The sequence below is a fragment of the Carcharodon carcharias genome, chromosome 1, assembly GCF_017639515.1.
Source record: "Carcharodon carcharias isolate sCarCar2 chromosome 1, sCarCar2.pri, whole genome shotgun sequence".
Lineage (NCBI taxonomy): Eukaryota > Metazoa > Chordata > Chondrichthyes > Lamniformes > Lamnidae > Carcharodon > Carcharodon carcharias.
The window spans coordinates 138,924,186-138,938,143 of NC_054467.1; the positions used below are offsets into that span (position 1 = coordinate 138,924,186).

The 13,958-nt window shown below is 38.2% G+C and overlaps 1 protein-coding gene across 1 annotated transcript in view; it reads left to right on the forward strand.

Annotated features, from left to right (window-relative positions):
• n4bp2 (NEDD4 binding protein 2) overlaps nucleotides 1-13,958 on the forward strand; it is a 103,065-nt gene that overhangs the window by 69,602 nt on the left and 19,505 nt on the right. Inside the window, exons 7-11 of the mRNA XM_041188896.1 lie at nucleotides 442-2,741; nucleotides 5,017-5,102; nucleotides 8,560-8,605; nucleotides 9,921-10,186; nucleotides 13,438-13,559. Coding sequence (XP_041044830.1) covers nucleotides 442-2,741; nucleotides 5,017-5,102; nucleotides 8,560-8,605; nucleotides 9,921-10,186; nucleotides 13,438-13,559 — 2,820 coding nt within the window. The remainder of the gene's footprint in view (nucleotides 1-441; nucleotides 2,742-5,016; nucleotides 5,103-8,559; nucleotides 8,606-9,920; nucleotides 10,187-13,437; nucleotides 13,560-13,958) is intronic.

The window sequence follows — 13,958 nt, forward strand, 5'->3', positions numbered from 1 at the left end:
ATCAAAATCTTTGCCAATTCAGAAGAGATAGAGGTAGGTTGGATGGGGGATAGGATGCTGAATGGGAGGTGACGGCATTCTTTTGTTTCCTTCCTTCAGCTTCATGGGTCTTATTGTGCAAAAGGGGAAATTCCATGAGCTGTAAAAAGATTTTAACGGATAGCATACATGTAGGTTTTGGGAAACAATTCTGTGCTACTGGGACATAATCTGACTGTTATGGCAAAGACTAGTCAGTAAGGATGTAATCTGTCTTTTAGAAAATTGTTTTTAAGCACCAAAGGTTAAATGTACAGTATAGGCTTCATAAATGTATTACCATTAATGATGAGTCGTGTTCCAAATTTGTTAACCATCTTACAGCATTTACTTAATCCCTAGAATATTTCATTTTGAACTTACTTTAAGATCAAACATATATCTGTTTTTGGATTTGTGTAGAGCAATGAATGCAGACATGCATCATGTGACTGTGGCAGCAGGACCATCAGCTTCTTCAGATGGCCAAGGTTTACCTTGCTCCCTGATGCCTCCAAGTACAGAAGACCCTTCAATTATTAAAACAAACATAGTATTCCCTGATAACTTGGAGCAATGCTTCAGACCACCTTCAGATTTCTCCAGTGAAAGCAGAAAATGTGGAACTGGACATAAAACTGGCAATAATGCTATACTTTCAAAATTGCTAAATGGAGAAAATGTACAAAAAATAGATCAGACTGTTGACTGTGAGTCAAATGCCAGTAATTATAATTCAGCATCTCACTCCGAAATTGAAGATGAGACAAGGAAAGTAATCAGTATGAGAACTATTGAATCTGAGGTTGAAGCAACAGAAAATGATTTAATGCTATGTGATGATTTACCAACTGCATTTAGTACATCTATTGGTCAGAGAATTAGGAGAGGAAAACGGCAAGGTGCCAATATTACAAATAATGCTTTAGAAAAAGAAGAAACTCCAAAACTAACAGTTGAAGACGACCAATCTGGAGAAAACATTTTGATCACAAAAGACCTGCAAACTGTAGAACAATCTAATCAGAATGTTGAACCAGAATTCTTGAATTTTGTTGGAGATTGGCCAGTAGCAGAAACATTGAAACCTCAAGATCAGAGGAAAAGGAGAACCAGAAAAACATCAGAACAAAGCATCAAAAATAAGGATAATCTAAATCAATCCAATATCTTGGAACCTGCCATTCCAAGTGATTCATTAATAGAAGCTGCTGGCTATTCTGTTGAACGGGATAATGTAGAAATGTCTCAAGAAACAAACAGCTCTGAAGCTTCTAAGGATAGTTTTGCTGATCTTTATGTACCATCTTCAACAGCTAAAAACTCTATTTCAGAAAGAAATTCTGGAAACTGTGAGGAACTTAAAAGTCTAGAAACTTTTGAAGAGCAAAGTTCAGAAACATTATCTGAAAAACCCATAAATAAAAAATCTTGGCAGAACAGGAGAGTAGGAAAATCCTGCAAACTGGCACTAACATTCAATGGTAGCAGCCCAATCTCTGCAGAACTTCTGGAACCTGTCCCCTTGACCACTGATCAGATAGAAAACTCTATTATAATTCCAGACAATTCAGGACAGGATAACTCAACGCAAACAGCACCTGAAGATTTTGCTCTACTATGGAAAATCGAGAATCAAAAAGCTAGTTTTACTGAGTTTAAAATATTGACAGGAACTATAGATGGATTTAAACTAACGGATGCATTACCAAAATCTGTAATCTTTAAGGAACCAGTGCCCGATAGACTTGTGCATGATAAAAGCACATTTGTAGATGAAAATGCCTTTGTTAATAAAGAGGAGAATTTGCAGAGACTCAGTGATTGTTTTAAATCTGTTCCTTTTGAAGATCTGAGCGATTTATATGAAAAATGTAACAAAGATGTAGAATGGGCAACCAATTTACTGCTTGACTCTGGCGTGAAGTTTTCAGATGAAGATCCAGTGCACCAACCATCAGTTGCATGTAATAAACCTGTAACTAGCAGTACTGCACAAGTGAGCCAAACACCACAAATGGAGAAAGTAGACTTAGGCGAACAGTCACAAAATGACAGATCTACATCTGTAGAAAACCAACTGTCTAGTGCCATTAAAGCTACAACAGAGATAAATAGTCAGTCATCTGCGAGGAAAATGGAGGATGAAATGGAACATCTAGTGTCTTACCTTGAACGTGGGGACATAAACCCATCACCTGACATTGCTATAGAGCCCGTAATTATGGCTGAAGAGATGACAGATACAAGTGATGCAAGTCCAGCATGTGACATTGATTGTGAACAGTTTACTAATTCAAGTAAGGATTTTGATGTAGGAAGAGAATGCAATGATTCAATGCCTATAAACAATTTGTTAAATAATAATGCAACGTGCATAGAAGGTGACATATCTGATGCTTCAAATGTCAAGATATTAAAAAAAACAAACGTAGATTTGTCTGAATATACGGACATAAATGAGACCACTTTAATATCGAAGCCAGAACTTAATTCCTTTACAGAAAATGTAAATGAGAATCAGTCTAGCTGCAACACAGTAAAAATTTCAGCACAAAAGGAAAATGAAAATGAAGTGAAGACCAGGCATGGTGAAAGTACAGACCAAGATGGTTTAGGATTTTACTCTGACCCAATGCAGATTCAAACTTTGGAATTGTACTTGCCACCAGAACTGGCAATTCAACTTATTGACCTGTTTGGATCAGTCGGCCTTGATCCAGGTAAGCGAGGGTCTAAGTTAACTCTTCTGCTGATTAATTTACTTACTTTAGTTTATATTTAGACTTCAAGGAAGAAGTCAAATACTCTGAAGGATACATCCATATGTGTGTCTGTAGAGTTCAAAGACAGTTCTGCTGTGCATGATCTTTAAAGAAACATCCAAAAAAAAAATCTTACAGTACAGCAAAACCTTATTGGAAAATATTCTGCCAAAGTTAATGAAACATTAAATTTTCAACCTTTTGTCTAACTTGGTGCTTAAATTAACTTTCTTTGGCAGTATATGTCCTGATTTATAAGTTGTGTAATATTCAAACATATTTCTAGTCTATTTTCTCTTGATACTCTGAAAACATTAGCATTTATATTTGCAAGTGCAAGCTGTTTTTGCCACTAGTCTCACTGAAAATCTTATTTATAAAATAAGTAATGGGACCGTTTGTGTTTTCAAATAATTTCATGCCTTAAATACAAGAGTATAAAAGCTGGAATTAAAGAAGTCCCTTGGCCTATCATTCAGAGTCCATTTGTGGCCTTGGATTCCTCTTGTGTTCCTTTTCCGCCCCTCCCCTTCCTATTGATACCTAACTTCACCGAATGCTACTACGTACCCTAACCCGAGAAAAATGTATTTGCATTTTGTACATAATTCTGTTCTATAGCACTTATTTTTATCCTTCTCACTGTTCTCTAGTACATCGCCTATATCTTTATGTTCCCTCCATTGACAATAATGGGCAGGCCAAAGGATTCTAAGAAGTGTTACAATCCTGTTAGGGATTATTGAGGTTTAAAGAAGAAATCTGAACATCTAACAATTAACCGACAGAACTACGCCACAAGACTACACCACAAGATTTCACGTTTTTAAACAAAAATAAACTTATTGTATATCAAAAAGAATTAAACGAAGTAAGCACCATTAACTTAATATGATAGCTAAACTCAGTTCTACTGTTTACTTTCCCCGCCCCCCGCCCAAGAGCTCTCTTATTTTACAAAATACCGATGGTTCATTCATTTTTCCTAGGACCAACCTAAAAGGTGTCCCACAGCCCTCCGGAATTTACTGTACATCTGTTTAGTATTCCAGCTATTCCTCAAGGTACAAGTTACATTGGGATCTTTCTGTTAGCTTTTGGCTAAACAATCCTCCAATTTTCTTTAAAGATATTACGGCTGTGGACTCTTCAACTCCTTATCCTCGCTTTGGACATACATGGACTATTTTCCCCCCCAGTCTGCTCCCACAGCTTCTGTCTAACTCTTTTCAAGTTAACTATTCAAGCTGATTGTCTGCCACAAGGTTCTATGAGGACCACTGTAGATTTCTTCCATTAGCTGCAAGCTAGAGCAACTCTATCAGTTGCCTTTCCTTCACGAAATCCAAACTGAACTGCCTGCTTTTGTCAACAAGCACAAAGATAAAAGAACCTTCTAAACAAGGTTCCACCTGGAATCACCATCTCTATGGGATGATTCAACCAGAAATGCAAACAAATTATTTTACCTTCAATATAGCTCTTTGATTATGTAACCCACATGACTAATTTATATTTTTAATAGATGTAATTGCCCTCTCTCCAGATTCCCTGGCTCCATTATAAGCTTAGAGATGGACCATTCATTGTTCAAGTTTTTTCCAACTATTAACTCTGACCTTGTAAGACAAATGCAAGTTAGCTTTTAACTGTGAATAGATCCAAGCTTGTTTGAATTGTATTTACTTCAGAGATGCTTATCTGTTATTCAATCAGATACTCCCATTTTCTACAGTTATAACTTTTAGTTTTAGGAATTAAAGTTTTATTCTAAAGCATATGAATTACGAACTAAATTTTTGCAACAGAAGGTAGAAACTTTTCAAGGGAACTCTAAGCACGATTGTCTTTCAGAACTACTTTACCTTATAAGGGAAATTATATATTTGTACAAACCGCTCAGATATTTTTATGTAAATAGTTTCAATCCTGCATTTAAAGAAAATCATCAGAAATATTTGAAGGTTGTGGCAGATTGCAGAACAACCTGGTTAGTTGCAATTCCCTGATCAGAGTTGTAATCTGTGCAATATTTCCTTGAGTGTTTTCCTGAATTTCATGAACTCACTTAAGAAATGGGTAGAAATTTTAAAAACATCTTTTAAAAATTATGTACAATAAATATCTTGTTTTACGAATGCTCTTTATTCTTCCTAAAATGTGTAGTCATGGGCATTCGTTATCTTGTTGCTCTTTATCATTTACCCAACTATGACCATGACTGCTTCCTCAGATTATTTGACTCCAGAGGAATGTGTTGTCCAGATGGATCCACATTTGGCAAAAAGTATTCATCAGAAGTGGAAGGAAACCATATTGGTTCGTACAACTTTTCTTCACCATAGTCTTACCTGGAGTCTATACTCCAGAGTTTGGAAGCCCTTCAGGCATGTGTTGATTATTCATTGTGATTGGTATTTCAATGTGGTGTATTTTGCGTGAACAGGTGGTGCAGGCTAACAGGAAGAGTGGATCTGAGTTTGAGAGTATGAACGACTTTTTATTCTTATTATAGTAATCGGGAACCCTCTGTTAATTAGCCTTGCATCTTAGCAATGTAATTTTTAAACATTTGATTTACACATTCCAAAACTATTTTCATTAATATTAAGATTGTACTGCCAACAATCTTCAAAAGATAATGTGCAATATAAATTAAAGAAAAAGATATTAGCTGTCATTAAGCTGCTGTAGGGGTTACTATTTTGCTGATGGATGCAGTAAGCGGAGCAGATTCTATTTTGCTGCAGTGTTTTGTCACTTCAAGTAACTTAGAGTGGTGTTGAGAAGTGGCACCAAATTAGGAAATCTTTTTGCTTTCTCATTCTGTGATCTTTCTTTAAAGATGCAGCTTTCAACATGAAGATCTTAAAATATTCTGCAACTAAAATTGTTTAAAAAAGAGCCTCCTTTTAAACATAAAATTAAAATAATTTGTGAAAGCCAGTGAGAAAATTGATAAAACTAAGTGCTGTACAATGAAAGCATAATTCTACGTCAAGGTATATGGGGATACGTATATACGAATTAGGAGCAAGAGTAGGCCACTTGGCCCCTCAAGCCTGCTCTGCCTGTCATTAAGACTGTGGCTGATCTGATTGTAACCTGAACAAACATTCCGGCCTACCCCTACCTTTCACCCCCTTGTTAATCAAGAATCTATCTAGCTCTTCCTTAAAAATATTCAAAGACTCTGCTTCCGCCGCCTATTGAGGAAGCATTCCAAAGTTATTCAACCCTATGAGAGAAAAAATTTCTCCTTATTTCTCTCTTAATTGAGCACCCCCTTATTTTTAAACAGTGACCCCTAGCTCTAGATTCTCCTACAAGAAGAAACATCCTCTCCACATACATCCCGTCAAGAGCCCTCAGGATCTTAAAGGTTTCGATCAAGTTGCCTCTTACTCTTCTAAATTCCAATGGATGCATTCCTAACCTATTCAATCTTTCCTCATAAGCCAACCATCCCATCCCTGGTAAACCTTCTCTGAACTGCTTTCAATGTATTTACATCTTTCCTTAAATAAGGAGACCAGTACAGTACACACTACTCCAGATGTGGTCTCACCAGTACCCTGTACAACTGAAACATAATCTCCCTATCTTTGTAATCAATTCCCCTCACAATAAATAATAACATCCTATTAGCTTTCCTACTAACTTGCTGTACCTGCATACTAGCCTTTTGTGATTCATGCACTAGGACTCCCAGATTCGTCTGATTCTCAGAGCTCTGCAATCTCTCACCATTTAGATAATCTTTTTCTTCCTGCCAAAATGAGCAATTTCACATTCGCCCACATTATGCTCCATTTCCCAGATCTTTTCCCACTCACTTAACCTATCTATGCCCCCTTGTAGCCTCCTTATGTCCTCTTCACAATTTACTTTCCTACCTATCATTGTGTCATCAGCAAATTTAGCAACCATCCCTTTGGTCCCTTCATCCAAGTCATGTATATAAATTGTAAAATGTTGAGGCCCCAGCACAGATCCCTGTGGCACACCACTTGTCACATCCTGCCAACCAGAAAAAGACCCATTTATGCCAACTCCCTGCTTCCTGTTAGCTAGCCAACCTTCTATCTATACAACAATGTTACCCCCTACACCATGAGTTTTTATTTTCTGCAATAACCTTTGATGTGGCACTTTACTTAGATTTCCAGAAGACATTTGTACAGTACATCCACCCCTTTACTCACAGCACAAGTGACTCCTTCAAAGAGCTCCAGTAAATTGGTTAAACATGATTTCCCTTTCACAAAACCATGTTGACTCTGCCTGATTGCCTTTGAATTTTTCTAAGTGCCCTCCTATAACATCTTTAATAATAGCTTCTGACATTTTCCCTATAACAGATAATTTGCTAACTGGCCTGTAATTTCCTGCTTCCTGTCTCCCTCCCTTTTTGAATAAACCTTTGCTATTTTTCAATCTAATGAAACTTTCCCTGAATCTGGGGAATTTTGAAAAATTAAAATCAATGCATCAACTATCTCCCAAGCCATTTCTTTCAAGACCTTGGGGTGAAGTCCATCTGGACATTGGGATTTGTCAGCCCACAGCCCCAACAATTTACTCAATATCACTTTCCTGGTGATTGTAAATTCCTCCTTCACTTCCATTTCATGATTTACACCTATTCCTGGGATGTTACTTCTGTCCTCTATAGTGAAGAACAAGGCAAAATTACCTGTTTAATTCATCCACCCTTTCTCTACTTTCCATTATCAATTCCCTAGATGCACTTTCTACGGCACCAGCGCTCACTTTGTTAACTCTCTCCTTATTTAAATATGTGTAGAAACTCTTGGTATCCGTCTTTATGTTACTAGCTAGCTTTCTCTCGTACTTTAATTTTTTCCTCCTTAATAGCCTTTTTGTTATTCTTTGCTGTTCTTCATATGCTTTCCAAACTTCTGACCTGCATAGTTATATGCTTTTTCTTTAAGCTTGATGCTGTCTTTAACTTTTTTAGTTAACCACGGATGGTGTGCCCTCCCCTTGGAATTTTTCTTTCTCATTGGAATGTATATATTCTGAAATACCCCTTTAAATGTCTGCCACTGAGCGTCTATTGACCTATCATCTTAACCTCATTTGCCAGTTCACATCAGGTAACTCTGCTTTCATGCACTCATAATTGCGCTTTTTAAAGTTTAAAATACTAATCTTGGATGCACTTGTTTCTTCCTCAATGAATGTAAAATTCAATCATATTATGATCGCAGCTACCTAGGGGTGCCTTCTACATGTGGTTATCAATTAATCCTATCTCGTTGCTCAATACCAGGTCTAGGATAGCCTGCTCTCTGGTTGGCTCCAGAGCGTGCTGTTCTTAGAAACTATCCTGAAAACGTTTTGTGAATTCCTCATCTGCGCTACTTTTGCCCATCTGATTTTTCTAGTCTGTATGTAGATTGAAATCCCCCATGATTATTGCGGTACCTTTCTGACAAGCTCCCATTATCTCTTTTCATACTCTGTCCTACCAAGTAGTTGCAATTAGGGGCCTGTACACCACTCCCACAGGTAAATTCACAGTGGCCCCAACTTTACAGGGAAGTGGAGCTGGGGCTGAGGATCAACCATGATCTTACTAAATGACAAAACAAATATACAGAGGTTGTATGGCCTACTCCTCTTATTTCTTATGTTTTTATTTTCTTATTTCAGGCTTATATAATGTTGTACAGTTATGTGTAATTTTAAAGGTATTATGTTACCTTGTAAATAATTATCTTTCTTGGATGTAACCTATTTTCTTCTCCAGGAACGGAAAAAACAAGAATCTCTGTCATACCAGCTCCTTTTGGAAGGTAATAAATATTGTTAATGTCTTGACAGTGAAAGTGAAGGTCACACACCATAAGTAAGGAAGAGGAGAAAGAATATTGTAGTGGTTCTGATACTTGGGCTAACGACTTGGATTGTACTTCAAATCTAATTATTGCAAATTGTGAAATTCTATTCAATAGATCTGGTAATTTGAGGATTAGCACCAGAAACATGACCATGAATTGATATAGGAGCTAATTCACTCATGCCTTCAGGAGCCCACCACTCCTCGCTCTTAGCATTGCATGTATATGCTGTTCCTCCTGGTTGTCATCCTTCCATCGGTATAAGGTGATGGACATGCAGCAAGTCAAATCCATTGGGAATGGGGTAGTTTTATTGATGGTTGAAGAGATCGAGCATGAGAGGCAGGTTCTACCTCAGGTGCTGTATATGCACTGGCTATTAAGTGTTGTTTAGGGTTGTTTTTTTCGGTTTTGACAGCCGTTGCCAAGCTCCTGTAACCAGCTTTGGGTATCCTACTGGTTGTCTGGCTCCAGCTACCTTGCCATACAGAAAATCCTTGTGTTCATCTGTCTTCTATCCTGCGAACGTGCCCAAGCCAGTGAAATCGCCTCTGCTTGATGAGTGCCAATAGACTTGGAAGTTTTTCATGTTCTGCTGGGACTAGTTGATTCTAAATGTGAATATAGGACCTAATTGCAAGAGGATAGAAGAAAGTAGCTGCTATTGACATTAACGCAGCATTCTACTGTGTTTGGCACCGAGCAGCCTTTGCAAAATTGAGTATGGTGAGAGTCAAAGGGAAACTATGCAGATGTAGGTGGAAGTCTTGCCCTTAACCAATTAATGCTGAACATTAAATGGTTGTGGTCAGCCGGTATCGGCAGGGAAACATTCCCCATCGACTCTTAGGGTGGCAGGGTGGGAAGCCCCTGCCATCCAAGAAATCCTGCCCAATGCTTTTAAGTTCTTAGTGACTCACTTCTTCATTTTTGGGTTGTCCTGAGGCACATACTTGAGTAGATACTTGGCTCCTGCAGTGAAATTGGTTAGAAGGAAAAGTAAGCATGACACTGGGAGTGGCATCTGACTAACTATGTCCTCCACTTGTGAGATCGTGCCTGATTTCAAATTTGCTGTCCTTACAGCAGCAGAGCAAGGATTAGGTACTTATTTGTGGAGGGACATGGGTGTGAACCTTCTGTCCCACATCAAAGCTTCATGAGAGACAGTTCCAGGTCACATTCCTTGTGATAAGTTTCAGAATTCTATATTATATTGTATGTTTAATGTGAATTAGAAGCTACAAAAATTGTAACATTTCCCAATTAGGTGGCAATTTATCTGAGAATTTAAGGTGGGAGCTTGAGCATGACGTGAAGGAGGAAGAGGAGGATGTTTCTAGTTTGAAATGTGATGAGAAAAAGCCAAAGAAAAAGGATGGTATGAAACCTGTCCCTTTATCTGCTACGTTGACTGCCAAGACACATGTGGTGGAAGACTTTCCGTTTATGGACCATTGGAACGCTCGGGTTCCTAGCGTGTCATTAAGGGATATCATGTCTGAGGAGGTGGAGTTTCAGACGAAACAAAACCAGGTACGTGTATGTCTGCATTCTTATTTAGTTAGTTTATTAGATTTGTTCTTATTGCTACTTACAATTGGGGATATTGAGCAGCAGAGAAGAGCTGCATTTATAATTTTGATTAATATTATACATTGATTTAGGAATATGAGACTTGTTTTAAAGTTGTCTGAATTTAGTTTCAGATTCTGTCATGTCAGAGCATCTTTTTGGCCTTCAGAAATAAGCACTTGATATTATGTGTAAAAGCTGCACTACTAAACTGCAGAGGTATAAAGTGTTAAGTATAATGCACACTAAAGCTTGCCACTACCTGATCTAAGTTGTTCTGGTATAACTATGACAGTAGCATCCACCCCAAAAGATGGAAGATTGGCCAGGTCCAGCAATTACTTTCTCTACTCATTTTTCAGCTTTTTAAACTCTAAAAGTCCTTTAATTTAAATTCCTGGCTGCTTGTAATGCTCTTTACATTTTTCTGGCAAGTGGCCTTATCGTAGTACAGAACTTGAGTATTACTGAAAAAATAGACTTTTTGTCGAAGCTTTTCAAAGACTTATTTGTGGAGTGACATGAGTATGAAAGAGGGGGATGTTTCTATACCATTTCTATTTTATTCTACACCAAACCTCCATGTGAAACGTGTCTTTGACGGAATGACACCCAACCTCCTACCCCTTGCATATTTCCAATATATAGATGATATTTGCTACTAACATTTAAAGCTGCAGCTGCATGTAATAATTTCCTTGCATATCTTAATGTGCTCCACCCTGTGCTCAAATTCACCTTTGAAATGTAGCAGTCATATGAACTCCCTTTCCTTGACATACTAGTTGAGAAATCTGCCGAGGGGTTCACCATCACAATCCACCGCAAGCCTACCTTCACTGGTAAGTGTACGCGTTGGGATTATTACATAGAAACACAGAAAATAGGAGCAGGAGTAGGCCATTTGGCCCTTTTAGCCTGCTCCGCCATTCAGTATGATCATGGTACCTCAACACCATACTCCCGCTCTTTCCCCATACTCCTTGGCTCCTTTGGTGTCTAGAAATCTAATTCCTCCTTAAATATATTCAGCGACTTGGCCTGCACAACCTTCTGTGGTTGAGAGTTCCACTGGTTCAACACCATCTGAATAAAGAAATTTCTCCTCATCTTATCCCTTAAAGGTCTACCCGTATCCTGAGACTGTGACCCCAGAACCCCCCCCCCCCCCCCGCCCCAATCCTCCACCAAGTCTGCCCAGCTGTGTCAGAATTTTATACATTTCAATGAGATCCCCTCTCATTCTTCTAAACTCTAGTGAATACAGACCTAGTCAACTCAATCTCTCCTCATACGACACTCTGCCTTCCCAGGAATCAGTCTGGTGAACCTTCCCTGCACGCCCTTTCTGGCAATTCTCTCAGTTCCATGCGCTATAAGATTGGCCTTATCGGCAACCTCGTAAATAGGGCCCAAGCCATCTGCTCACCGGGCAAGCTTGATGCTGAAATAGGGTGCATTAGAAGCATCCGGTAGGATAATGGCTATCCTGATCAATCACTTCACACTGTACATCATGCAAAGTCCTGAACAGGCCAAAGGCCATCACTTTGAACCGTAAAAAGTGCCCAGTCTACCTCTGAGACAGAGAATGGCAAGGTATCTCAGATATTTGAGCAACAGGGGAATCTAACTGTTTCATGCTGCTACTATGCAGTAGCAACACGAGTGGTATTTGCTACTAACAGGATGCTGCCATCAAGCCAAACAGATGTTCAATCTCTCAAATTAGTAATGTGGTATATGACTTTCAGTGCCAGTGTGAAGCTGGGTAGTAAGCCTTACATCCTAAAGACTGGCGGATTTTATAAAATAGCATGTCCCTTCTGCTTTTTGGAATGGGCAAGGTAAGGGTCATACCCAACCAACCTGTGCTTGCAAAACTCAAAACACAGTGACCAAAATTAGATGTGATTCCACAGTTGGACAACATTTGCTAAATAATTCTCAGTGTGCAAAGAATTACGCTGACTAATTTAAGATTGTCAGTTGGCCTCACAGTGTGGTGCATTTACGTGTGTTGCAGACAAAGCTTGTACACACATTGCACATGTTTCAGCTAAACAAAATATTCGCAGGTGCAATCTTCATGGTAACGCCCCAACCAATCAGAGCCCACCTGCCAACCAACCAGCACTTTCTTCTCATACAGTATAAATATGTTGTTTTCCCTGACATTGGTATTTCCTTGTGAATTGTCCTGATGAGTGCAAGACAAAAAGTGTATCTTTTTTCAGCAGTACTCATTTTCCTAGCACTTGATATGCAGATCTTCAAAATTGCAGCTAGGGCATTGCCAGCACCCATAGCTTTTGCTGTCTTCAGTATACTCAGTCACTTCTTAATATTGAGTGAAGTGATCTCTTTCCTTGATCTTTCCAGCCCTCCCCTTTTAGGTGCTGCTACAGACCCACTTTAGTCTGTCACTCCCCACTCCGAAACGACCAGTTACCTATAAACAGTATGATTAGCATTGGCAGCTCACCTCCTGTATTTAAATGAAGTCCAAATTGGTTGTGCCTCCTACTGACCTACTTATTACATTTAAATCTCACCGTTTTTATGGGAGGGAGAGCAATGTTTTTCTTTTTAATATCTTTTTATGGTGTCACTTTTTATAATAAAGGGTAAAAACTATTCAATTTAACCTTTTATTTAGATATTTCCTTCTTTCCCAAATATCTCCATGACCTACTTAGATCTTTTTGATTAAACATATATACAAAAAACATTCCTGTTTCTGCTGGGATCTCTTACAAATTTCTTCCCCAAATGCTTTCCATAGCCAAGTGCCCCCGCCCCTTCCATATCTCAGCAACATTGTTCCCTTGCAGTAGCAGAATCTTTGACTCATCATGAAAAACAGCAGGAGAGATCTGTTGTTTAATAAGCTCCCTCCAATTTTGAGTGATGGTGTGCAGTCCTACCAGAACTGTATATGAGCAATTAATATTTTTGTGTACTGAGTAGAAACATAAAACATGATGTAAGGTCCTGAGTGATTTGCTCTCAGTAATTGATCATGCATTCACGATAGCTGAAAAGAGATTTGATTATGTTGCAAAGGAAGAAGGGCAAGTTGTACCAACCCTTTTGACATTCAATATTATGGGATTCCACTTTTCATTAAAGTTTACATTATTGGCAAAGTTTATCAAATGAGTACTAAATGAATAATCATTAAGCCTTTTGATTTGTTTTTTCTCATGTAGTCCATTATGAGATCTCTCTTTTCGAAAAAAGACTGTGCAACTAAGTTGAAGGAAAAATGCCTCCTGGAGATGTTTCCGGGTATTGATAAGCACTTTATCATGGATATGTATAAAGACAACAAGTGAGTTTCATTCAAAATTTCATTGTGGTTATTGTAATTGTTAATTTCGTTTTAGGTATTGGTAGGTCCTGCCTTCAGGATATTTTGAATCTTGATATTTTGATCTTAAATATTCAAAACTTCAGTGATTTATTCAGCATTCTTTAGTTTCCACTTTCTGTTACTTCAATTCCATTTTCCTTGTCTAGTCCAAAACACAGATTACCAAAGTTTTAAAGTCTAATGTTGGGTCTGTAACTATTTGTATGGTGCCGGAATCCCAAACCTAATATAAATACTTAGTACCAATCTCATGGTCCACAATAAATTGGAACAAACAAATTCAGAGTTTTTTTTAGCCTTGCAATGTGAACAAATTCCTTGTGAATTGTTATGTTTATCTTGCAATTTACTTGCAAA